General features: G+C 39.6%; 1 protein-coding gene across 9 annotated transcripts; it reads left to right on the forward strand.

Moving 5' to 3' along the window:
* Window positions 1-27017, forward strand: ECT2 (epithelial cell transforming 2). 9 transcript variants are annotated; one of them, XM_030954471.1, is made up of 25 exons: window positions 1-44; window positions 2635-2792; window positions 3797-3876; window positions 3972-4064; window positions 4979-5161; window positions 5707-5796; window positions 6746-6853; window positions 7967-8040; window positions 8165-8295; window positions 8433-8548; window positions 8729-8791; window positions 9159-9381; window positions 10902-11038; window positions 11692-11811; window positions 12845-12913; window positions 13840-13950; window positions 14897-14993; window positions 15694-15775; window positions 16708-16786; window positions 16973-17092; window positions 18363-18501; window positions 19397-19551; window positions 21433-21540; window positions 22124-22267; window positions 25472-27017. In XM_030954471.1, exons 2-25 carry the CDS (start codon window positions 2663-2665, stop codon window positions 25559-25561), a joined length of 2742 nt encoding a protein of 913 aa, XP_030810331.1. In that variant the 5' UTR covers window positions 1-44; window positions 2635-2662; the 3' UTR covers window positions 25562-27017. The 9 variants fall into 9 exon arrangements, with proteins under 9 accessions (XP_030810331.1, XP_030810335.1, XP_030810329.1 ...); XM_030954469.1 differs by lacking the exon at window positions 1-44 and adding an exon at window positions 166-255; XM_030954478.1 differs by lacking the exons at window positions 1-44; window positions 25472-27017 and adding exons at window positions 166-255; window positions 23856-24467.
* Window positions 27018-27258: the final 241 nt, after the last annotated feature.

Below are 27258 nucleotides of genomic sequence, written 5' to 3' on the forward strand. Positions count from 1 at the left end.
AAACATCTCACAGCCAATGGGAGCGCGCTCCGCCTGAGTGGCAGGTGCAGCAACCAATCCAAAAGGGACAAGGGCGCAGCGCTGCCGAAAAGGAAGGGCAAGTGGGCGGAGCATCTCGCGGCCGTGGCGAATGAGGGGGCGGCTTACAGCGGGGCGGTGGGGCTGGCAGCCAATGGGCGGCGGTGTGAGTGCGGCGGCTCGCTTTTTGAATTGGCGGCGGCCGCTGATGGCGGATGGCGGCGGGTGGCACCGGCGGTGAGGGGGCACCGGGGTTGGGGGTGCGGGCGGCCCGCCCGGCGCGGGGTCGGTGTGTCGGCCTCCTGTAGGGGCTCCGGGTCCGGCGTTGCCCCGGGGCTCCTCAGGCCGCCGGCCGCGCTCCTTGGGCAGGGCGGAGCCTGGACCCGGCGGCACCTGCTGGCTCGTGAGGCGGCGGCGGCGGCGGCGGCAACCTCGGCCTGGCCTGGCCTGGCCTGGGCCACTTCCCTGCAGAGCGCTCGGGAGCCCGCCTGGGTGGTTCCTCGGGAGGGACATGGAAGCGTGGGAGGTGTTTACTGTCCTTGATTTACCAAACCTATTGTGGTTTGTGTCCTTCAGCCTTTCCACAAATCATTGGGAGGTCATTTCTGAGTGTGATGCTGTGGGGTATTGGCTCTGCCTGAAGCCTGTAGTGATGGTGTTCTGACTTTTTGCTCTTTATGTGAGGGAAAACTGTTGTGTTCGTGTCTGTGCGTGCTGTTTGTTCTCCTCTGCATCCTGGCACTATCAGTCTGTAAGTTTAGTGACAAATATTGTTATTATTATATGATTATTAAAACAAGGAATATTTTTAAACACACCCTGGATGGAACCTCAGAAACAACTAAATTATAAAAATCCATAAAGAAAATCAATGCCAGACCAAAGTCTGGGCTTCTTCAAAATGAAGTTCTTTGTGAGTACATTTTACTTGGAATAATAATAACTGTACTGATGTCTCAGACTTCTAGGAAATAATCTCTAGGATTTAAGTTTAGTTGTGCCTCTAACTGGAGGGTTTGTTTTCCTCTGAATTTACATTGTAATTGTCCTTGTGGTAATCATTATTAACAATATGGTTTGAATCTGCCAAGATTATATTTCCCTCCACCACTGCCAAAGAGATTGGTAACTGTACTACAGCTCCTGGTGGTGACATTGTAACATTCTGGTCAGGAGATTCCCAAAAGACTCTTCATGATTGAGGTCACTCTCTCCTCTTGCTCTGAGAAAGATGAGGTGGGTGGCTGGGACATATGTGGAGGAAACTCAGCTCCATGGATCTGCACAGCTCTGTGTGACCTGGAAATTGAAACTAAGGTGGCAAATCTGGGAGCTGAATATGTCTAGAATAATGATAGATTTGTGGTGTTGGTTACTGCTCATCACTGTATGAGGAACTTGTGTATTATGAAGATTTGAATCCTTTCCACGAGTCCCAGATGTGATCTCTGGAAGATAAATTATTTTCTGTATTGCTGGTATGCCAAAGTACCCATTGCTTTTTGTCTTCTGACGTACTTTGCTGTGTAATGGGATGGTCATTACCCAATTTGAAAAATAGTATGTGCTGCTCTCTAGGGGTTTTGCTGCCTCAAGAGTTCTCTTTCAGGCAATGCTCTAGTGCATTATTTGAGCAGTTGCTGTTTCCAAAGGGCACATGCAGTCACAAGAACAATTTCAGTTCATGTGCTGCAAAGGGTTATTATCCAACAGCAGCCCAGCTGTAGTTGCTGCTCTGGGTAACTCCTGATCTCCCTGTGCAAACACTGAAACCTGGGTGTGGGATGAGTCACAGGAACTCACCCTGCCTGCCTCCTGTGGCACAGAGAATGGGCTGGGTGTTGGGCACGTGTCTGACTGAGAACAGTCTTTGTGCTGCAGGATTTGGGTAGGTAGCTCCCAGAAAATCAGAGGGTTGAGGGTTCTGCCTTTCCTGTAGGTGACAAGGCTGATGGGCAGGGAGAGCACAGATCCATGGTGTTTGAGAGGAGAGAAGGCCTCTTTATCTGAGGATGTCTTCTACTCTGTCATAGTTAATGCAGGACAGTAGACCAGACCATACAGCTAGACATACATGTGCATATCAGCTTTGCAGAGACTCTCAAGCATTTTAATTTTTCTAAGAGTAAATAGTCCTGGCTCTACTCTCTGGGTGCTCATTTCTAATCACAGTATCTCTAGGGAGTTCACCTGATAAGTCAGATTTTAGCAAGATGTTATGCTTACCCTAATTATTCTGCTAATGTTTCAAATCAACAATGCTAATTTTAGTCTCAGCTGTAGCTTATAAATAGTTTGTCACTGAAAGAAACAAGTGGTTCTGGTTCGGTGCTTTGTGGTTCAGCTTTTTTAAATGAGCATTTGAGTTCATGCTTGCCTGTGCTCAGAGCTGAAGTTCCCTCTGTGCAGATGAATTACAGAACCATTTCTGTAACAGCTTTGTTGTCAGTCTTTTCTATCAGCTGTGTTACTCTTGATGCTCTATGAGTGTGAGTGGGAGTTCAGTAAGAGCCCAAATGTTTTGTTTTCTGAAGTCACTTCTGACAGCCTTGGTCATAGGACTCATATGAATGAGCTTTTTGCACCTGTAACTGAGTTTCCCCCTGCACCTTGCAGCTGTTGAAGAAAGAAACAAAGCATAATCATGGCTGACAGCAGTACTCTGGTGTCTGAAACTGGGAGGAGCCTCTTGGCTGATTCTTCTGTTCTTGATTCAAAAATTATAGAAACCTCCAAAGAGAATGTATTCTGTGCAACTCTTCTGGATGTTGAAGGTAATGGGGGAAGTTTATTTTAAGACTGCTTGGTTTTTGCAATGACTGATTACTTTGTTGGTATTTAGTAGTTTTGAAAAACCAAAAGTACTTTGAGCTCCAGAAAGTACACAGAGTAGGGAAAAGGGTGTTGATCTGGAATCCTTTCATTAAGAACATTTGGGGTTACAGCCCAAATTGAATGAATTTTCTGGCTGTTGTACAGAAAGCTGTCAGTTCCATTTGATGTCTCTTCTGTGGAATAAATCACCCCAGGTGACATTTTGACACCAGTGTTTTGGAAACTGCAGCTGCTCTGTTATGTACAGGTGGACAGATTAATAGGTATTACGTAGAGAGATTAAGAGATTAAAAGTTTTAAGCCCAAAATTAATTCAAGAACAAATCTTAAAATTAAAAAACAACCACCAATGCTTTCCTCCAAGGTAGTAGCCAAAATCTGCTGGTGGTCTGTTGATGTAAATGCTATGGAGGCAACACTTGTTCTTCCTCCTCATATTTTGAAGGCTTATTAATGCATGGAAAAAAAGAACAAGGCATCTAGTTTCAGTTCTGATATTCCTGGTAACTGCTCAGTTACCAAGAAAGTAATGAACCTTGTCAGCAGGAATACAGAAACTAGAAAAGATACCAGCTGTCCATTTTCTAGCAGATCTTGGTATCTAATTCTGCTAGAAGCATTAAGCCTGTAATTTTTGGGGGTTTTCATTTGCTTGTTGTCTTTCCTCCTCCCTACCCCTTGATTTACATTTTTGTTTTGACTGGTAATGAATTGCAGATTCTTGTTTCACCTCATACTTGAAAGTTTTGGCTCAAAGTCAATTTGGTATGCCTTAATTAAAGGACACTTCTTAACGTAACATTTATTTTCAGGATTGCTCCTGATAAGGAATTCTGAAAGGCTACTGCCTGCCTGTATTCTTCTGTATATTATTGCTTGATTTAGATATAACATAGATTTTTCTGCTAAAATACAAATATTATCCTTGCTTTTCTCTGAGCAGAAGAAATGCCTCAAATAGAAACAAGAGTGGTTTTGGTTCAGGAAGCAGGCAAACGTGAGGAGCTTCTGAAAGCCTTGGAGGTATGTGGGCCTGAGATAAAACAGTCACTGAAGGTTATGCCTTCAGACTTGTAGTAACCAATTTGCTTCTGTACTAAAGTTCTCCTCTTCCACAGACCATTAAGATAATGGAAGTTCCTGTTATAAAGATAAAGGAAAGTAGCCCTGATAAATCAGAAGAAAAACTAATAAAAAGTATTATTCATATGGTATGTCATGCAATTCAGCACATGTAATTGCATGCAGCATGTTACACTTCACTGGGACTGAAATGTGCACACGCTTTAATTTGGATTAATTGGGCATAATGGTCATAATATATGCTAATGGTTCTGATGGTGTCACAGCTCATCAAATTAGCACTTTTTAAAAAATATGGAGTAATACTTGTAGCTCTTTTCTAGTGGTGTTTTCTAACAGGGGCATCAGAATATCCATGGGGACATCCAACTGCATGCTTGTGTTCAGTCACACATAAGTTTGTGCTATGAACTGGCTTTGTAATTGTGAATGGACTTCTCTTTCAATTGAAAGCTGCATTCAAACTGAAGTGCAAGAAATGTTTTTCCATTTCTTGATGTGAAAGGCATAAGAGATAAAGTTTGGAAATAGTGTTTGAAAATGAAATGGACAAATTTTTTTAACCACTTAAAAAAGTGGTTAAAAAGTGCAAGCAATGAACAAAACCTATTTCTGTTCTGTAGCATGGAGCTTGCTGTTGCAAACTGGATGCCTCTTTTTAGTAGCATCTAACAATACCCTAAGCTGTTCTGACAGTCTGAAATTTCATTTATCTTTTGAGCTTAGGGTATTTTTTCTATCTAGCTCCTTCCAGTGCTACATTATTGGTGTGAACTGATACATAAACTGCTTAAGCAACCAGAATTCTGATTCTTCAAAAGCAGGAATTAGTTTGACATTCAGTCTTAAAGCATGCAGCAGTTCATAGCTATTCTTATGCTAGAGAACGGTGCATTGCATTCAGCTTTTAAAATCCTAACTCTGTCTCTGAAATATGAATCATACATTTTCCTAATGGTCCAAAATAAACATCAGTTGAGTTTTACACATGTGCAAGTATGTTACCTGAGTAACGCTTTCCCTTTTACCCCTGTGCATCAAGGAAATTAAGGTGCCCTACATAAAGACAGACACAATAGAAGAGCTTGGAGATTCTGATTGCCCCGAGTTTGAGACGATCTTCGTTGTGTCAGACTTCCAAGCTCCCATCTTTAGCAACCTCTGCAAGGCAGACTGCAGAGTCATCGGGCCGCCGGTCGTGCTGCACTGTGCACAGAAAGGAGAGGTGTGTGCTTCCTGCTGAAATCACATGGGTAGCTCCCCACTGCAGTGAGTTCTGAGAGTTCACAGTAAAATCTCTCTTGCTCTTCCAATCAGTTATAAACATTCCTAGCAAGAGAATTTTGAGACAAGCAGGTTTCTAGTGCTGTGTTAGAATCTCGCATGTAGTGAGAGAGTGCAGGCAGACAGGGGTAAGGCTACAACTGCTGCTGTAGTTGTGGGAGTTGTTGATCACCAGTTGGGATTGTGCCATTGGGAAAGGCAGCATACAAATGATTCTCCAGTAATCACTTTATATTTCCAAAGTTGTATTGTAGAGCAGATGGACTAGGGAGGAAATAAAAGGCTGGAGTGCTACCTGTAGGGCTTGGGGATGCTCTAGCTACTTTATCAGCAGGCCTGGAGCTAAGGTATAACTGAATACACAGACCTGGACTAGTGTCTGATGCATTTTTAATACTAGAAATAGCAGTAATGTATCAAAGGTAATGTTAAAACTTTAATGGGTGCTGCATGCTGTTGACTGGTGAGCTTTTTTCTTGTTTTCAGCCTTTACCTTTCTCCTGCCGTCCACTGTACTGTACAAGTATGTTGAACTTGGTACTGTGCTTTACAGGATTCAGAAAGAAAGATGAATTAGTAAGTAATTTATTCTTCTTTGGATTGGTAAAACCATGTCAAGCCATGTATATTGCTAAACCATGTATATTTTCAAGATACTCTTCTGTTCCATTACCCATAGGATTTAACCACGGCTTAGGCTTGTGTGGGGAGAATGAATTGGTTCTTTTGGTTTTTTGCAAGTCCAGAGGCAGTGATATTTGAGGATGGGAACAAAACTTTGTTCATTTTGTCTTTGTCGTTTTTAGTCACTTTTTTGTTGAGTGACATTAAACTGCTCTAATTCAATAGGGCATAAAGGTTTGTAAGTTGAAGGTTTAGATAAGAACATGTTTACCCAGTGGTGTCCTCTTTTTTTGTACATGTAGTAGAATAAGCAAGTAAATCCTTGTAGCTCTGTTGAGAGCATTTGCAGGCATGTTATCTTGTCATATTGTGCTATCAGGCCTTTGCTCTCTGATACTCTAGCACATGGCTTTTCCATTTCAGTAGGCAGTTGCCATCTAATTTCCCTACTGGACACCTGGGAATCAACAATATGGCTCCACATCTTCATCTGGGAAAACCAAACCCAAACCAAACCTGCCTTTGCCTGGTGTTGGGGTTAGTTAGGTTTGATCTACAGTTGACTAAATCAGCAAGGAAAATGTCAAATCTAACACATGGGAAAAGGTGAAGGCATTATGTATGATGATTATGAGAGTACTGGTAGCTTGGATGCAAGCATGCAGTCTTCAGGCTACACAGCAAGGCTGTATTAAATGTTGAAATAAAAATAAATTTTAATAGCTCTTTTGATGTATAAGCTGAATCTTCTGTTGATGTGAACAAGTTGTTTTAAGAACGGATCAGAGTATTTCTATTTCTAGATATTTAATGTAGCCTTCTATAACTTGCTTTGTAAACCACTTTTGTACTGAACTTGCTCTTCAAAAGATACTGAAAACTTTTCATCTTCATTTTTCAGGTTAAGCTTGTGACCTTGGTTCATCACATGGGTGGAATTATTAGAAGGGACTTTAGCTCAAAAGTTACTCATCTGGTGGCAAACTCAACACATGGAGACAAATTCAGAGTATGTAAGCCTGAGTTGGTGTTTCATAGAAACCTTTGGAATGTGGCTTTTGTAGAGTGTTTGTTCTTTATACTTCAGCTCAGAAGCCGCTGTTTTTTCTTGTACTAGCAGCAATAACTTGTAATGGTGAATTCATCTCAGTCTGGTGTTCAGCTTTGGCATGTTTTTGTCTCTGTGGGAGATCTAAATAACATAAATTTGAAACAGACAAGTATAGTAAATAACAAGATCCAAAATGATTAAATATTGATGGTACCAGTAGTAAAGACAATGATGAAAAAATGCCTGCTTCTGTCTATCCAAACAATAAACTTTGAAGTAACTTGTAAAAAACTTCATTCCTTAATTGGTGCATGTCTTCTAAAAATTATTTTAAACTTGTTATGGGTGAGGATTCAAATATACCTTTATGCATAAATAGATATGAGTGTGCTTTTTCTTTTCTGATTCTAAAAGGGAATCACTTGGGATACTTATCTTCAGTTTAGAAGTAAATAACAGATTATAGATTTTTGTACTATTTAATATGATGTAGCAATGTCTATGCCTCTTGACTCTGCCTGGTTTGAATTGTTGGTAGGATGTTGCTTTTTTGTTTTCCTTGTTTATTTTTATAATCTTGCAGTTGGAAGAGAAGTCCTCTACTTTCTGTTCAAATACTCCTTTCTGCTGACTCAAAGGAGAAAATGTAGGAAAACTGTACAATCTCTCAAACAGACATGGCAGTTACCTTTCAAATAGTCACTTTCTCTTTGATAAAAGCAGGATGGGGTATTTTTCTTCATACAAAGTATCAAGAGCAGAAAAAAGATCCCATATTCCACTGGAACAGAGATTTGATTTTGTGTTTTTGTGAGTGATGAAGGATATCAGACTAACAAAATGGTGCACTTTTGAGGAAATGTCAAAATAGCTGTTGATCTGATTTCCTAGTCACTGAATTCATACGTTCTAACTCTGGGGAGCTGCAGTTGGATATGACTTTTGAAGGAATAGAGGCACTTTTTGCAGTATCTGTCTTGAAAAGTAGAAGGAAGGTTACACTTTTTTCTTGATGTGGGAAAGATTTAAGTGGAAATATTTGCTACAACTTATGCTTTTCCTGTCTTGTAGATTGCTGTAAGTCTTGGTATTCCTATCGTGAAAGCTGAGTGGATTTATAAGGCATGGGAGAAAAGGAATGAAATGTAGGTGTTTATTTTCCTTCAGCCTTCACTTTGCATCCTGTTCACCTGAAATGTTGTGAACTTCTGCTTAATATATTGACATAAGTCACTTAAGGGACTTTTTTGTGCATTTTCTTTCTTTCAGTAATTTCTGTGCAGCTGATGATGATTTTAGAAATCAGTTCAAGGTTCCTCCCTTTCAGGATTGCATGTTAAGTTTCCTGGGATTCTCTGACGATGAGAAAGCTAACATGGAAGAAATGACAGAAATGCAAGGTGATTGTTTATGAAAACCTCTGGGAAGAATGGGATGGAGTTTATAACGATAGGTGCCACAGAACTGTTAAGTGAGATAGTAATTTCTAACAAGAATATCCTTTCCTGATTGTTTGCCTTTTTTTTTTTAAATCTAGGAGGACATTATTTGCCAGTTGGTGATGAAAGGTGTACACACTTGGTGGTTGAAGAAAGTACAGTAAAAGATCTTCCATTTGAACCTTTAAAAAAACTTTATGTTGTAAAGCAAGAGGTTAGTGCTGAAAATTCTTTAAAGAATGCTGCTATGTAGAACTGTGTGTTCTTATTCTGAAAAAAATATCTTCCATGCCAACTGTGTAACTATTATAGTTATTTTGAACATTTTTAACTTTGGGTGAATCTCTGTAATGTGTTTATAATGTGTGGGTTTTTTTTTTTTTCCTTTTCCTAGTGGTTTTGGGGAAGCATTCAAATGGATGCCAGAGCTGGAGAGTCCATGTATTTATTTGAGAAGGTATGTTGAACACTCACACAATGCACAGCATATTTTGGTGGTAAAATTAGCATGCAACATAGTGTGTGTGGGGCCAGAGATCAGATGTTTTAAAGCAGCATTTAAGTTCCAGGTAATCCATTATAAATTTTATACATAGAGTAATAATTTGGAATAGAAACTTTTTTTCTGCTTCCCAAAGATTTTACTTTTAGCCAAACAAAACTTGGTGGTTTTTTTCTTAGGATGGGTGAAGCTTTTTGTTTCCCTTTTTGCCTCAGCTTCCCTAAGAAGTTTCCTTCTGTGTTATGTGTGGATCTCTGTGATTCACTGAGTTGAAGTGGACACAGAGGATGAACCCCCTGAATGAAATTTTCTTTCCCTGCAGTCAGAGAGTCCTGATTTCAAGAAGTCAGTGTCACTGCTGTCCCTGAGCACTCCCAACAGCAACCGCAAACGGCGCCGCTTGAAAGAGACTCTGGCCCAGCTGACCAGGGAAACAGACATGTCCCCGTTCCCTCCTCGGAAACGCCCCTCAGCTGAACATTCCCTCTCCATTGGCTCCTTGCTGGATATTTCCAACACTCCAGAGTCAAGCACTGCCAATGGAGGTAGAGCTAAAACCTTCCATTCTGCCACACTTAGCGGTTAGCAGCTCTTGTGTGCAAGTGGAAATGGTGGTGGTAGGGAAATCTTACAGGTTCTGCTACAGATTTGCAATGTAATTCCAGGCTTTTCCCTTTTCAACGTGTGGAGGGAAAAGTTGGAGTGAAGAGTTCAGACACAGGCCAAGCTGCCTCTTGTCATCACAGTAAGCGTGTTCAAATCTGAAGGAATAGAAATGGAGGTGATAAATAGGAGTACTGTTAGTGTTAATCCACAATGCTTGAAATACTCTGCTGGAAGTCTGCAGCAAATTAGCAAAATAGTCTACAGTAAATCATCTAAAACAATCTCCATAGGATACTTAGAGGAAAGAGGACAAAGACTCTTTTCTAGAGGAGTTAAGGGGAAAATTCCTGCAGGGCCCACTCTGAGGTCTTTGAAATGTTCTGTTGAGGCAACACTGTTTGTGCCAGCAAACTGTCATGTCTAAAACTTCACAAGAATGTAAATCATCACTTGGTTTTGAGTGAATGGACAGAGTTTTAAATATCTCTGCACATGGTTCTTGTGAAAAGAAGAACTGCAAAATTTTGGGTTAGTTAAAAGCTGATACCCCAAGTGTTTTTTAAAAGGTCTGGTTCCATCATACAGAGGAGGTATCTGGAGCTGCTACTGCTTCAAAAAGGCAAAGTCAAATCATATAAGAGCTCCCAAAGAGGCACAACCTGTAAGTGATACTTCAGAAGGAATTCAGGGAAGATCAGCCTTCTTAGGTAATGCTAGTGCTTTTGTTACCCATGGTAGGGAATTTTCTTCTAATCCAACAGCAGCAGTCAGTCTCAAAACTTGCTGTTTTGGAAACAACAGGTAAGGTACTTATTTCATTGTTAATTATGGCAGTAGTTAGCTCTGATATATAAGAAATGACATAAGTCTCTGAGATACAATACATGAGCAAATATTTAAAACTCATGAATTGTTTCAGGTCCACCTTGGCTTTAGCTTTAAGAGAAATTACTTTTTTGAGCCTTTCTCCTTCCCTCTATGGGATGAAATGTAAGTGGTATGTGGAAGGGCTGATTTTAGTAAATGGTTTTGAGCTACACACTTAATGCAAGGATGGCAGGCAGCTGAGAGATAATTGTTTACATGGCAAAGTGGAAGTAGAAAAGCACTTTTGTACCAATATATAAATAAGTAATGTTCAGCACCTAATCCTTGCTTCCTGCTAAATAAGGAACTAATAATAGGGTCAAGTCATTGACCTGCCCATAAATGGCTTATTAGTTTCAGTCTAATTTTGAGGAATAATGTATTACTGTTGTTCCATAAGTAGGCTGTAATAAAGAGAGCCATTTTCTTGCAAGAGCCCTGATAACTCTAGAATATAGCCTTTAAAAAAAAAACCCATACTTATCTTCACTTAAAAATTCTGAAGATTTTCTTTTGTCTTTGAGGGTGAGCTTTTTTTAGGGACTCTATTGTAATAAAGCTCTATTTCCTTTTGGAAATATCTCTTCATCAGAAACACCAAAATCCTGTGCAAGACCTTCCAAAAACTCCACTCCTCTTCCTCTCAAGCAGTCTGCAAGATGGCAGGTTGCAAAAGAATTGTATCAGACAGAAAGTAACTATGTTGATATTCTGACAACAATTATTCAGGTAAGACGGGTTTAAAGCCAGTCCAGGTCAAATGTAATAAGATAGCCAATGTTTATATCAATATTTTCAATCTGTGATCTCCAGGCTTTTGAGGGCTTGGGTGCATCAAAGCTTCATAGGAAAATGACAATATAAACAGTTTCATGTAATTTTACTGACATATACAAATACTCAGGTTCAGGTTGGAAAATACAATTTCTAATCTGGGATCTGCAGTGGTATTGCAATATATATGGAAATTGGCAGTGTCAGGAAAATAAGATCTTCTTGAGTAATATTTTAGATATTAGTGAATAAAGAGAGATGGGAGAGGGGAAAAATCTTTTTTTTTTAAATTATCCCAAGAAGAGCAGAATAGCAAACAACTTACAGGAAGAGCTTAATTTCTTGAAGGTTTATTTCTATTGCAGCTGATTATCTACTTAAAGAATGAGCCAAGATGTGAGTAGAAAGAAATAAGAGGAGGTTATGCTGTGGAGATGTATCAAACTAAGTGTTTGTATCTTCAAACCACTCTCCAAAACCCACTCTTGCTCAAGATTGTGACTGCAGGAAATTATGATCCAGAAGGAAAATACTGTTGCTTTCATAACTATTTCTAACACATTGTTGGCAGCTGGGAGGACATTAACATTTTTTTCTTAATTCATCAGTTGTTTCAAGTTCCTTTGGAGAAGGAAGGACAACTTGGGGGACCAATCCTTGCACAGGAAGAGATCAAGACCATATTTGGCAGCATTCCAGATATTCTTGATGTGCACACTAAAATCAAGGCAAGCTGCACCTTCTCCCCTGCAGGGGAAGCTTTCATAGGCACTTTGAATCTTTGCTGCATGTTTTCTGTTGAGTCTGCTCGATAGGTATAAACTCTTCCTGGTGCTGATACACTCTTTCAAATAGTGGCATCTGCCTATTCCTGCAGAATTTCTCTGTAGGCTTTTAAAGTAGAGAGACTTGCAGGGTACCTGCAGCTTGGTGATTTGTTTGTAGAGGTTTTGTTGTTTTCTTTCCAACAAGTGGGGTCCAGTCTGGTTAATCACACCAGCTATTGATGTGTGCCCACTGAGACAGAGATGAAAGTAGAGCTGTGTGTCCGTGTGGCAAATTGAAGTCACTTGCAGCAGAGAGTTGCTTTGATGTAGTTGTTGTGTTTTCCTTCATCTTTGGCATTATAAAGATATGAGCAGTGGCAGCAACAAACCAATATTAGTGATAAATCCTTTTCACTGAAGGTGAATCCTGAACCTTCAGCTGTGCCCTTCTGTCCCTCTTAGTATCTGATGGTGATTGAGCTTGATCCTTATCAAGCTCATATAGGCTTAACAGGCTTGGTCTCACTTTCCTTGACACCCTGGTGTAGCAAGTAAGTGGAATCTATCCTAGTTCTATTTCAATCCTGTCTTATAGACTCAAGTCCTAGATAAGTTATGCAGTCTTAATTAGAAATGGTTCAACTGACTTCTGTGTATCCTTTCTCAGTATTCCTTTGGGATGTGTTGTGGATTGTGTTGGATGCAGCAGTGTCATCTTGCTGCAGAGTTGGCTAGTCCTGACATGCTGCTGAGCTGTACTTGCACTGATTTTCAGCTATATATACATATTCAGTAAGCCAGGCATCTCTTGTTTTCAGCCCTCAGCAGGCTGGAGGGGCTGAATGTGAAGTTGTACAGCTTTTAGGATTGCCTGTTTTGTCAGCACAAAACCACACCTAATGATATGTGTTTGGCAAAATAGTGATCCCATTTAATAGCTTTATGCACTTTATGTTCAGCTTGTTTTCTCCCCCCATCCCTGCATGCATTCTAGGAAGACCTGGAAGATCTCATGATAAACTGGACTGAAAGCAAAAGTATTGGTGACATCATTCTCAAATATGTAAGTTCCTGTTTCTTTCTTTATGCTTACAACTATTATCTTGCCTTACGAACAATCCACTTCTAGGAGCTAGCAAACACAAGCGAAGCACTGCTGAGAAAGAGCTTCAACTTGTATCATGGTCTTTTTTATTTAAACTTTTTAGTTGAGTTAGGTGATACAATCCATGTCAAGTTTTAGTGTGTATGTCTATTCACAGGTACGAAGGCTTAAAACTACAAATAGCTACAGTTTGAGAACTGTAATTTCCAATGCTACAGACATGCTTTTTACTCAGACATTAAAAGCCACTTCCCAGCCCCTTAGCCATCTGCTGCCTCTGTTCAACAGTAAAGAACTAACAAAATAACTTTTCAGAAACTTATGTTCTTTCTTCAAGACTTGAAACATGTAAGTGTATAAGGAGTCCTGTGTAGAGCAGGAAGGCTAAGTCTGGGACTGCAGAGTATTTTACCATAAACAGGTTGCTAGGTATCTTGTGATTATTTTGCTAATCTGATGATTTTGAGACAAATAGTCCTTGTCATTCGAAAGTTTTCAATCTAAGGTGTTGCTTCTGGTGGTTTAAAAGGTGATCACAGTAACTGGTGAAAGTACCTGTCTGAAATTCCCAAAATTCTCACCAAAAGCCTCTTGCTAGGTGACAACCTGCCTCCCACTCGAGCTGCTCAGCAACTTTTAAGATTGTCATGTTTGCTTGATGCTGGTGGGAGCAGCCTGAGTTTAATCAGCAGCATCAATCTGGGGCATCTGGCATGCAAAAATGTCTTAACTTGTTCTGAGAACACGTACGGGTTTACAGCACATTTTTTATTATTCTTTATTGCAATGTGCCTTTGAGCAGCTTTGTATGGCTCAGGGCATATGAACATATGTACAAGGATACATAATATGTAAAGCAGAGCCATAACAGTTGTTTCTTTCAGTCAAAAGATTTGTTGAAAACATACCCTCCGTTTGTGAATTTCTTTGAAATGAGCAAGGAGACGATTACAAGATGTGAAAAGCAGAAACCAAGGTTTCATGCCTTCCTAAAGGTAAGTGTCTGCAGAACTAACTCTGTGAGTAGAACATGGGGGCTGTTACCATGTTCTACTGAATGCAGTAGATGGAAGAATGTGAAATTTTGAGAGCTTGAAGAAATGCAAACACCTCTTGGTGAGACAGAAATAGGAAGGATTTGAACTTCAGTCCCTCAAGCTCCTCATAAGACCCTTTCAGAAAAAGTCTTGAGTTCCTTCTCTGTTAAACAGCTTTCAAGGTGGTTTGATTATATGCATTTGTTGCTGGAAAAAAGTTCCTTCCAAATACATGTCTTCTCTTTTCTGTAAAGATAACTGGAGCTGCTGCTTTGACTGGTCCCCTCCCTGTGAGACTTGTATTTCTGAAACAGCTTTTAACTTTCCTTGGGCAGCTGTGAAGCTCCAGGGAGGTAGAATTTCTCACCATTCTTGTGACTAATGAATAGGAGCCTAACAATGGAGATCTAACAGGAAGATGATCTTCAAAGAAAGTTTTTGGAAGATGAACCTTAAGACTCTTGATCTCTTCAGATATGTGTGTACTGTTAATAGTGCAGTGTAGCTTTAAGTCCTATATCAAAATAGTCAAGTGTCAAACACTGACAGTTTCAGCTTTTGTTTTCTGAGGAACTAGGAATTACATCCAAGTATTGATATCTAAAAGATGGGGAACAAATAAGAGAACAGGTCAACCTCAGTCTCACTCCACATTAGCAGCTGGAATAAGAGCTGAAGGATTGATATGGACCCTTTAAACTAGATATTCTGAGAATGTAAATCACTGTGTTCTTTTTGAATAGAATGTGGTTTTTAACATGCTCTGTTAAAAACATGACTGTGGTAAACAATTCTCACACTTGTATAGCAATGTTAATTTCAAGGAAGGGAATTTTTCTCTGATCTTGTGCTTTACTTGTGTATGTGTGTAAAAAAAAATAAAAGGTTATTTCCTTTTCCCCAGATAAATCAAGCTAAACCTGAATGTGGCCGCCAAAGCCTCGCTGAGCTCCTTATCCGTCCTGTTCAAAGGCTGCCCAGTGTTGCCCTACTACTGAATGGTAACCTAGAGATGTAATTTTTATTAGTTTGTCTGTGAAAATGTTAAAGCCACAAGATGATGTCTACCTTTTGTAATCATTAGAAACAGCTTTTCTCATCTAAAATAAGCCTGATTATGTGAGTTAACCATGATTCCTGGCAGTCAGTAAGACCCACTACTGAAGAAAGCATAAATTCTGTTGAAATTCCACTTGTGCATACATTTGTATGCAGGATACAGATAGAGGAACAGTTTGCACTGACAATTCTGTCTCTTCAAACAAGAATATAATTGAGATTCAAATGAAACTAACATAAACTAGAGAGCAATTCATATTGACAAGGCTCACAATTTCATGTGTTCCACCTGGTATCAACCACTTGCTGTAATAATGCTTTTGTTAATAAAGATAATAAAAAATCCACATCACCCTTTGCTTCAGGTGGAAAAAGACTTCTGTGCTTGTCTCTGCACCTCAATTTAATTTTTTTTAATAGTTTAAGGGTTTGGTTTCTGTATTGTATGTGGTTTTTATTTATTAATGAGATGTCTGGACAGCTTCTCTTCCCCACTTAATCAGTGCTACTTGGACTCCAGGGTAGATCTGATGTCTTCAGTCAGCTTATCTTAACTCAGTTTAAGTTTGAGTTTTTCATGTTTCTTTTCAGGCACTTGTAATATGCATGGAGTTTTTATTTCTTTATTTTTTTTAATTGTAGATATTAAGAAACATACAGCAGAAGAGAACCCAGATAAAATAACTCTAGAGAGAGCTATTGAATCATTAAAGGAGGTGATGACGTAAGTCATGTTGATTCTATGGAACATACTGTTAAACATACTGCAGTTACATCCCTCTGTTCCTCCTAAATTGTCAGTGTTATGTTGCCACAAGGAACAGTAAGTAAACATAACTGTAGGTGTTCTTCAGCCTCCTTTTGGCTGCTGTTGTCACTTTGGTGTTCTGTGCCAGAGCTCTGAAGGGGTCTGACATTTCCCCGCACTTGTACCTGAACCTCTGCTGACCCCCTGCCTCAGCAGGGGCTGTCCCCAATCCTCTCTTCTGTTTCAGCTCTTATTTCTATCTTTCCCCTCTGAAATGGAAGAACTGGGCTTTTTATCTCTAAATCTTACTTCTATGCATTATATCTACTGAAAGGACAGACTTTTGGTGGGAGACTAGTTTTTCTTCTGGTCCTGTATTAGCTCTTCTTGGCATTGTTCCATGAGTTAATTAGCTGAAAGCTGAAGTTGTTTAGATTGTAAGTCTCACCTCTTTTGAAGTGTGGCGTATGTCTCCAGCAACAAGAACTCCTGCATTAATTGGGTAAATGTTTGTCCTGTTTTAACAACAACTTTAAAATTGTAATTATTCTTGGATCTGCTCCTTGGTGAGCTGCGGTCCTGATTTGGGGGAGACAAAATGCAGGCTGTAAAGAAGGGACTTGTGTCAGTCTCTGGTTCAAAATGTTGCAGGGCAGGGGAGGGGAATTCTATTTTTAATTGACTGGTGTGTCAAGTGCTGGTAACGTGACAAGAATAGTATTCTAGAGCTGAAGTTTCCTATGTGATTTCATGTGGTGTTTGGTTATTTCTTCAGGCAAATGTGGCAAGTGCTGCTGTGTAAATTTGCTCCCTGAATGTTTAGCTTTACTCTTTTTGTATGTCTTAAATGCAGTGCATCCATTTACTGTTGCTTGCTATTGAAGGTTACTATATTATGCTTTCCTTAGACACATTAATGAAGACAAAAGAAAAACAGAGGCACAAAGGCAGTTCTTTGATGTTGTCTATGAAGTGGATGGATGTCCAGTAAGTAATTTCTCCAAAGCTGCAGATCTCTTAAATGCCTGCAGTACTTTGTTCCCTTTGCAAAAATGTGTGAGGCTACAATGCAACGGTGCTGGTTTAAACAGATTGCCAGTGTTAAGCTGTAAGCAAGCAGTAATCCAGCCCTTGAACTAAATGCTTAATGAGCTTTTTGCTTTTGTCATTTAGGCCAATCTCCTGTCCTCCCACCGCAGCTTGGTGCAGCGTCTGGAAACTGTAGCACTTGGGGATGACATCTGTGACAGGGGAGAGCAGGTCACACTCTTTCTGTTCAATGATTGCCTAGAGGTAAGGTGACTATACCAGCACATCTCATGAACTGAATTGTAAAAGGCTTGACACTACATGTGAATATAAATTAGTAGAATTTAAGATCTTTTGAGGGAGAATTCTAAGTCACAGATTGCTGATAGGTCAACACCTGCTGATGTTTCTTTTCCATTAACTACTGTATAAGCCTCTCATGGCTGAGAGGTGTTAATGTAGCCTTTTATGCCTTGCAGCCAGAGTAAAAACATAAAAGCAGCTTAATATGTTAAAAAAAAGTTTATCTGACTAGCACTTTGAGTAGCACCAATGGATGAAAAAGTGCTGGAGTCTTTGGCTCATCAGGTTGGTTTTCCTTTTAAAGTTTAGTTTTATAAATTGGAGGTGAATAGTGGGCCTTGGCAGACCTGTCTGTTCTTAGGCTACCAAAAAACCAAAGTTGTAATACATGCCTTAAACCAAAAATATGTTGGGAAGAATAATCTGACTGGGTTTTGGAGACTAATGTGGAAGAACTGAATTTATAAAGGACACTTTCATAAAGTAGTTGTTGCTGTCTTCAGCAGTGAAGAACACTGTCTTCATAGAAGTCCAACTCTAAAATAATTCAAAACTCGTGCTGTCCTTAGCAGCACTTGGAGAGAAAAGCCTGTTCTTGTGACTAGAGATGAACTCTCCCTGTTGAGTTGACTCAGTTTCATCTCTTCTCATAAAGGATGAAAAGGAAAATAAAGCCACTTTTAATAAAGCTTCTTGGCTTGTCTCTTGGACAAGAGACAAACAACAAGATGCATTACTTTAGCACACAAACACCTTACATGTTTTTATGCAGAGCCTGCTCAATGGCTGCATGCATAAGCAACACCAAATGATATTTCGAGGACATAACACACCTTACGTTGGTTCATGCATATAGATGTTGTCTTTTCTGTTTAAACCTAGACTACCTTGTGGTAGATTTCAAAGGACTCTCATTTGTTATGCAGGGTAGAACTGAGGTCTGTAATGCAAAATTACTTCCTCTCTAGGTATTTAAAAAAATTTATTGTATTTTTCAAAATTCATCAAAACACAGCTGAGTGTTTTGATGCCAAGTAACAAATATTGTTGGGCCACTTGGGCTGTAGGCAGTGAATAGAGAGATAAGTGAATTCCTTTAAGATTTATGTGGTAGAGTAGCAAGATTTTCTGTGCCTGGTGTAACAGCCAAAAAAGGTAAAAAATATAGAAAGGAAAGGAAACAATGGCAAGAGTTCCTCCAACTGACCCTTTCTATTCTATTTAACCGCAGATTGCGAGGAAACGACATAAAGTTATTGGAGCTTTCAAGAGTCCCCATGGCCACACAAGGCCTCCTGCATCTCTCAAGCATGTTGTTCTCATGCCTCTCTCCCAGATCAAGAAAGTCTTGGACATCAGGGAGACAGAAGGTCTGTGTGTTTTGAATGCTGTGGTAGCTAATTAAACCATGTGTCAAGGTGTGAAGGAGGAAGCTCTGCTGTTGTGGGATGGAATGCTAAGGTGTATTTATTGTATGGTATGTTAGGTGTGTGATTTTAGTAAAAGCTTCTGTTTGAATCTGTATGAGTTGAGAATTCCTTGTACTGATGCCCTTTTGGCTTTTTGAGAATTGCTGCAGGATGCTGAATTTGGCAGAACTGATGGCATTAGCATAAGCCAACCAATTGGCAATGTGAAATAAACAGAGTTAAACACTTGACAGCTCTGGATTTACAAAATAAAAACCAAACCTCAAACTTCAGCCCAGAGCATTAGACTGGCCAGAGAAAAGTGCTGTTGGTGTGAAACCAAATTTTCTTCTAACTGGTGATGGTGATAATGCTCAGGAGAAGCTGTGCTTGGCATCTTAAAAGATGACTTAATTTCTGTCTGCTTTGTCATACTGCTCCAGCATTGATAGTGACTTATAAAGAATCTAGTCACATCAGTTTCCAGATTTCTATCCTGGCAAGATCTGGTGTTTCACTGTAAGTGATGATATGCACATCATGTGTTCTGCTTTATGTACTCTGAAGCACCTGAACATAGAAACCCAATTAAGAAGAGAAATGGCAGAGAGGGTAGGTGAGGCTGACTGCTCTGCAGATTATTTGGTTGTTCAGCTATTGCCTGAACAGCTGATTGCAGCCTCTTGATGATGGCTGTGGACACAACTCTGCTCTTGCAAGTGATACAAGAGCTAGTGTGTAAATAAAGACAAAATCATCACACCAAATCATGTTGTCTCTAGTTCCCTCTGAATTATATGAAAAAAATATTATTCTTTTTATTAACTCCTTGCTTTTTTTTAAAAACAAAATGTAGATTGCCAGAAAGCTTTTGCCTTAGTTGTGAGGCCACCTACAGAACTCAACAACAAGCTGCTCAGTTTCCAGATGACAACTGAAGACCCTTGCAAGGAGGACTGGCTGAAGATGCTGTGTCGGCACGTGGCCAACACTATTTGTAAAGCAGATGCAGTAAGTACTTTGGAAGCATGCTGCTGATTGAGACTTTTCTCTCTTTTTGGCTTTAAGTACCTGAAACTAAAGAAGTTAATAGTGGACATGCCTGAAGTAAAGTAGAGCAGAAAACATTTGTGCTAACGTGCCTGCAAGTGAATGTTAAAAGGTAGAAAAGGAAACAGCCTGAAAGTTAGTTTGTGCAGAAGCTAAGTAGTGCTTAAAAATCAAAAATTATTTATAATTAATTTGTGATGGGGAAAGGGTATGATTCAACTCTGCCCTGTAGTTCTAACAAGAATTGTATTCAGCTTGCTTCTTTCACAGCTATCTTTGAATTTACATTCCCAGTGTTGTTGATCATTTGTGTTGGATTAACTCTGTGTTAGTTTGAGTTCTTTGCTCTACACCTTATCTCCACTATAATGCAAGAGACATGAAGCATCTTACTCCCAGAGACAGCTTAAAACAAGGAAATAAAAAAACAGTGAAATAAAGGAGGCACTGGCCTTGTCACATTTCTAGAAATTCAGCGTGTGGGCTTTCTATAGGCAAAAAACCACTAATCTGAGGAGTAGATCCTCTCCAATTACAGCAAGAGGCTTTCAGCTGATGTTTTAATTATGTAAAAGTCTATGCATATCAGTCATCTCAATTTGCTGAAAATACGTGCAATACATACGGCTGAAGCTACTTGGTGTAAACCAGAAATGCTTTATGTTCTGCAGTGTATTCTTACAGTAAAATATTTGCTTGTGATTTTTAAAGGCATGCTTGTTACAGGAGAGGTAACTAAGTCATGAAAACAGCATCTTAGTTTTATTTTGTGTGTCTTGGGGTCTAGGGACTTAGGAATAAGAGACTTGGGCTTTGTGGTTTCCCTTCCAGGTACTGAGTATGAAAAGTGCTGATGTGGAAGTGTTAATTTTCTTTAGTCTGTGCGTTGCCTGTCTTCAGTATTTTCTGTGACAAATAACTTGGATTTTTAATAGAAATTAAACCTTTGTGTAATAAATATATTGTTCCCTCTTGCCCCAAGACACTCAATCACATACTGACAAATTGTAACCTACTTTGCTGAATCCCATTAGTTACAATTTCTGTACCAACTATATAATACTTCTTTCTTGCTTATTTAAATGTCAAATTGAGCTTCAATTAAAGCACTTTTGCCTGGTTTTATACTTCTAGAGCATCATGTGAATGGAGATAACATTGACTTTGCCACCTGGTGGCAGCAAAGGCTTTGACTACTCTTCCTTAGGCCATAAAGCTGCTGACTGGAGTCCTTCTGAGATTTTTTTAAGTGTAAAATGTGTTCTCTCAAAATGCAGACAACAAACAGCAAGAATCATCCCAGCAACTTCCCACTCCCATGTGTGCCCCCTCTGCCCCCAGGTTTTTTAAGTAGGTAGCCAGAGATTACTTTGCAATGCTGGAGTTTAAGAATGAGGCATGAAAAAACCCCAAAAACTTGTGGCTATTCTACAACATGTATTGCACTTAAGCTGAAAGGCTTTAGTCTTAATGTTTGACAGCTGGAGCTCTCAAGATTTCACTTCAGAAATGTGCTAGATGTGTCAGTGGAATAAAGCAATGTTTATCTTGGAAACTCCCTGGGGATGCCTCAGAACTACTGCCTTTAATTTGGTCAGCCCTGGACTTGAAACTGAATCAGACAAACTGAATGTGAAAGTACTGATGAAGTGGTTTCACAAACTGATTGCACCAGCTGTTGATCTAACAGAATGGCTTGAAAACAAAGAGCTGCTGGACTGTGTAAAGAGTTAAATATGGAATGTGGCTATTAAACCCTCTAAATCTGACCTAATGCACTAGAAAACTATGTTTTGGCAAGTGCTGATATTTGACTAATAATAAGACTATTCTTGTCTACAGGAAAATCTCATTTATGTTGCTGATCCTGATTCAGTTGAAGTAAATACTAAAGATATGGACAGTACTTTAAGCAGAGCATCCAGGGCAATAAAGAAAACATCAAAAAAGGTAAGATAGTGCTTTTTATCCAGAGAATTGTGCTGGGATTCCTCTTTCAGGTGGTTTGTAGTATTTACAGTAGTGACAGGAAAAACTTAATCTGAACTAAAACTCTTAAATATAATCTCCTTAAAGAAAGAAGGTGAGGGGTGTTTAAGGTTTTGGAATATCTATATATATAGTCTTGAGTATTACAGTCATAAATATTATGTAGTCATTTTTCAGTCAGTTATGGAACTTATGCTGTTTAATACTTTGAGTCTTTTAAATATAATGCAAATTTGAGAAGCAACTTAAAAAAGGAGGGGAGGCCTGACTCTGCAGGACTGAGGGATGTGGGGAGATTCTCCCTGAATCTCTGCCCTCCTCTCTCCCTCCTGTGTTGTCCTCATATTTGGACAGAATGAGAAGAGCAAGGATGATGGGAAGCCTGTAAAAGTCAGATCACTTTAGGTGTGGGTGTTTGGCTGGTTGTGATCCAACCACCGGCACTTGATACACATCCCAGAGATTTTCAGAATGGTAGCCTGTATAATAGCAGTTATTACAGCCTGTTTTTAGTCAGTGTTTAACCACTTGCCAACCTCCTCAGGTCACAAGAGCCTTTTCGTTCTCCAAAACACCCAAGCGAGCCCTGCGCAGGGCTCTGATGTCTCACAGCGCCACGGAAGGGCGGAGCCCCAGCTCCAGCGAGAGTTTCATCGGCAGCCGCCTGACCAGCACCTCCTCCCTGGCGGTGAGTGAGCTGTGCCCCCAGGGGAGGTGCCTTCTCAACATCACGCTCCTTTCATGGCTGCTGCTGCTCTCACTTTAGCAATTCCAACATCCACAGTGGGGAAAAATATTTCTAACTGCTTTCACAGAGATATTTTCAAGAGCTGAATGAGAAGCCTTGCTTCCTGAAAATGCAGAAAAATCTTGATGCACTAGAAACTGGGGGTTGACTTACACATTTAAGTTGAAAAACCTCACCAATCTTTTTTGCTCAGGATGGAATGTTCCCTCTTCTGAGAGAGTGAGAAACTTTCAACACAAGTCTTGTATTGGTTCGTGCTTTTGATTTTGAACACGAAGTAGAAATGTGGTGTACAACCCTGGATGGTATGGTGAATGTTTCAGTCAGAGTAGTGAGATGACAGACATCCTGTGAAACAAACTGGGAAGGAAGGGTAGAGAAACATAGATGCTGCAGCCTGCAAGTTTGTAAACAACAAGGGAATTATCTCCTCGTAAATGTTTAAGAAAACTTGGTAAAATAAAATATTGTTCTACATATTGCAACTCCTCAGCTATGCCTGGCTGCCTGTTACAGCTTTCTCCAGCTTTCTCCTGCTACATTAGGCAAACTCAATTTCCTAATACAGCCTAGTAAAGCAGACTAGATTTGGAGGAATCTTTTTATCTTTGCTTTTTATTATAGTGTTTGAGTAAATTTGATGAGTAAACACCTACTGTCTAGTCTGTAGTATGTGGGACAGAAGGCCAAGGAAAGGGAATCCTTTTCATCTTTCTATTACTGACTTATGTGTCAGTACTTCAATATTGAGGTAATTCACTATGTTTGAGTGGCCATTAAATTGTACAACATAAAGATATAGCCCTGCTCTCCCACATGAGAAAATACGAAGCAGTAAGGGAGGAAGTATCACAGCAGACTCCCTTGCTTTAGAGGAAATAAAAAAAAATCATCTACCAATGGGGCTATAGCCTAGTTTTCTGTAGAGAGATTTTCTTCCTTCTATTATGATTATGGCAACAATTGCTTTTGCATTCTAATTGTCTTCAGTTTGGTACAGCACTGTACCTCATTTCTCATGAACTTGAAAGTCACGTACTTTTCATTTTGTGCATATCTACCCCAGCCAAAATACTTGTTTTCCACAAAATCTTAGAAACTTGCAAAACCATGTTCCTGTTTCAGATTCTTTCCAGACCTCTTGCACCTGTGGTAATAAGCTGCAGCTTGGCAGCAGATGATGTGTTGTGATTTTTTAACCAATGCCACACACCACTGAACTTGCATAAAGCCTTTTTGGTTCAATTATAAGGTTGAGGGGAAAAGAGGTTTGGATTCCAGCCCCTCAAGTTGGAATACCAGTGCAGTTGTTGATAGGAAACTAAAACTGCAGGAAACCTGTCTGAGTCCATTAAGAGTCAAAGCTGTTATTCAGACATATGGTTTTATTTAAATTAAATCTTGGCCTACATTTGTGTAGAAATTTTTTGGTGCAGAAAAAAACCATAGAGTAAAAATATCAATAAAGTTTGGATACTTGGGGTTTTTGTCTTGTTTGAACTAACTCTTAAATCCCTCCTAATTGTAGATTGCTCGTTCCTCTTCCACGTGCAGCCTAAGTGGATCTGCCAAATGTGCTGTTAATGTCCATCGCTCCAGTTCTGGTGATTGGAGCTCTCAGAGCTCCAAGCCTCGACCTGTGCTGTGTCCTGGCTCTCCAAATAGTCATCTTCCAAATGCTCTAGAAGCAAAAGCCTCTTCCAACTTGGAAAGCTTAAATGGTCATGCCTTGGACAGACCATGTGCTTTCCCTGTTGTTACTGCCACGTGTGCTGATGCTGGAGGTGATAACCAGCGTGGTGCTGGGAAATTCTGTGCATCAGATCCTGACTGAAGTGAGCAAGAAATCCTGAGTGCTGTAAGCTAAGAGAGCATGATACAGCTCTAATGCACAAAGGGCTTCACGGTGCTGTTGGGTTCTTCTTTAACATCCTCTAATGCACAGGATTGTTCTTTAACATCCACTAATGCACAGCACTCACATGTGGTTCTGGTTCTGGGTGCAAACTCATTTTTTCACAAACTTTTAAATGTGGGGTTTTTTAGTTGATATACAGTTGAATTCCTCACTTTTTCAGGCCATGTAACTCACTGGTCAGAGTTCTGAGAACTTTAATAACTTGGTTGCAAGGAAGTCTTGAGCAGCTCATTTTATCTGTGGTTTTAATTTTTTATTCTCTATCTGTAAATAAAAAAAAATCTGGTATCAAATACTCAAGCCTAATAAGAGCTGCTCTATGAAGAGGAGTTTAGGGTTAAATTTTCAGATATTGCCAATGACTGCAAGTGGAGGACATGCCATAAACAGGTATAGGGCTTGTTCGTAGTGAAGTGTGTATTTCCTTACTTGCCCAAAATATCTCTGTTTAAAAGATTCTTGAAGCATGCAGGTGCACAAGCTGCCCAACTACCGTGACCTGTTGATGTGCTGAGAAGCTTGGCTGGCTGTTTAAGAGCAACAGAGGATTGCTTGTGCAAATATCTTGAGGTCTAATGTGAAAAGAATATAAAATCTCGGCTAATCCAAAGAGGTTTACTTTTAGTGCTACATATTGATGTGTTGGTTTCACAGTAATTAAGTCTCAGAAGCAGCTTATTCTCCAAGCATCAGAAAAGTCAGCTTCTTGCCTAGTGTGTGCCCATCCAGGCACAGCTAAAGCAAGCTCTGACAAATCATTGGGATGTCTGTTGCCTCCTGCAGCCAAGGAGACATGTGTTCAGCATCTCATTTGGGGCTCAGAGCTGATGATTATACAGAAAGTTGCAGGATTGGAGGGGGAGCTCTGTTTCTCTAAGAGATTATCATAGTGTATCTTGCCTTCATTTTGGAGGGAGATTATTACTGCAAAAAGTGATGCAAGATGTATACTAATACTTGTTAACAGCCACTCTTCAAAAACATGTTTTTGCATTCCAAATCTCTCAAGGCTGGTAACAAGGAAAAAAAAATCTATCTTCTGTAGTTTTTAAAATGTGTTAAGTTCAAACTCTAGAAATGCTGAATCATTCATTTCAAAAGCTGCCAATCTTCGAGATCTTCTGCACTCACACATTCCTTGTATGACATGTGAAGGTTGAGAAATGACTGCTGAACTATTGAGATTGGCTCATATATGATCAATAACATTTTTTTTTGTCCAACAGGGTGTTCCTTCTCCTTCCTTGGTCAGCCTTCCCTCGATCTTTGAAAAGAGGAGTCACACATTAAGCCGGTCCACAACCCACTTGGTGTGAGGCAGGTGGGGCAGACTCTGCTCTGTGGGAGTGACTGACAGCTGGAGGCTGGGCAGTGACTGTGACTGACATTTATGGTACCTTAGTCATTAGCACTTAGCCATGATTAGCAAAATGTTAGAGGACACTAAGTTAATCACAAGGGGCGTTTAGTTGTGTGGAAGCAGACCAGCCAATCAGTGGAATAAGTAACGTGGCCTTCATTTTAAACACAGTATTCCCTTGTACAGATTTATTTCCTTACCAGCATAACTGAAACATTTTCTTCTATGGAAATCGTCCCCTCCAGGCAATAAACTGGTTTGTCAGATCTTGAAATGAAGATGATGATCACATAATTTACTGCTAGTTTGGATGACTCTTATGCTTGCCTAACTTCATCTACTGGCAGAGCACTCTAATGTTTGAATTGTGGATTTCTTAAATAGAGATACATTATGAAGTACCTGACCTTTCAAGTATGACAGTTAACCTGTTGTACAGCTGCTTATTCCAGATATTTTATAAATGTAGTTGTTTATAATTAAATAGAATTGAGTTTTGTGATTATGATCTGCAGCCCCACTGTGAACACAGTGGTATGAGGAGCTTTGACCACCAAAAATGATCGATTGAATTCTTTGTCTTGCTTTGAAGTGAAAGTCTGAGGAAAAGAATTACACTCCTCTTTAGTAGGGTTGTTAAAAAAACAAACCCCCACACATTCCCCATACCTGGTTAACAAATCATTATTTAATGCTTAGGATTATTGGTGTGGCATTGGAACTTCAGGGTCCAATTTCAGTGTACAACTCCTAAGGCTTTTAGGCTTTCTCATGTATTTATGTCTTCCTTTAAAACTATGTTCACTTCTGTCATCTCTGAACAGTTTGTACCCTGCACTGCAATGCACTCTCACAAACTATCCAAATATGTAAATTTCTGCATTTCATTAACAGTTCAACTGTTGGTATTAGCAGGAGTTCACAACTTCTGGTTTCTTTTTAACCACCTGTGTTTTGTCTTGTATCTATATGTAACTAGTGATGCTTTTGAATGTGTCAGACTGCACTGTTTTTTATATCTCTTTGTGTCAATCTGAGCAATGTAAATAAACTGTTTAAAATAACACTGCTTCTGGCTTTGCTAAACAAGCTTTTATGAAAGTTTACTTTTTTATGTGGGGAAAAAAAAGGCATTTTTGGGCTCCAGCCTACAACTGTACTCTGATTATCTATGTAGTTATTCCTAATAAAGTATACCACTTGATAGGCCTGAATCTTTTTTTGTTTTATCTTAATATATTAATGAATCTCCCCTGGATGTATGTATCCAGTCCATGGTTTGGGTTTTTTTTTTTTTGATCCTTGTTCATTCAGAATAACCATCTGAGCTGAATGTGCATAGACAATTCTATCATCAAGTGGCTCTAGAAAATAAACTATTCAATAAATACTATGCTAAAAATCCAACAACAGTTCTTGGTTTCTGCTTCTTTTGTTATTTTTGGAAGGCCATCCTCAGCCTGGTAACTTCTGTACAAACTTACAGCACTATAAGTCTGTCGCAGTGCTGAGTCCTCCTGCTCTTCAGTTGTTACACTTTGTAATGGAGGGACCAGTTCTGCCCAGACTTGCCAGCTCCTGGAGAAGGAGGAAGGCTATATACCAGCTTTGGGTGTGACTTATGCACTCCTATATTGTGGATGCATTATTTTA

This window comes from Camarhynchus parvulus, chromosome 9 (assembly GCF_901933205.1).
Source record: "Camarhynchus parvulus chromosome 9, STF_HiC, whole genome shotgun sequence".
NCBI lineage: Eukaryota > Metazoa > Chordata > Aves > Passeriformes > Thraupidae > Camarhynchus > Camarhynchus parvulus.

Excerpts from the sequence above, each read along its gene's own strand:
- ECT2 (XM_030954478.1), top strand. The coding sequence starts at position 2,663 with ATGGCTGACAGCAGTACTCTGGTGTCTGAAACTGGGAGGAGCCTCTTG. Across the intron at positions 4,065-4,978 it reads TAAAAAGTATTATTCATATG|GAAATTAAGGTGCCCTACAT; the intron begins GTATGTCATGCA and ends CTGTGCATCAAG. Across the intron at positions 18,502-19,396 it reads GGACATCAGGGAGACAGAAG|ATTGCCAGAAAGCTTTTGCC; the intron begins GTCTGTGTGTTT and ends AACAAAATGTAG.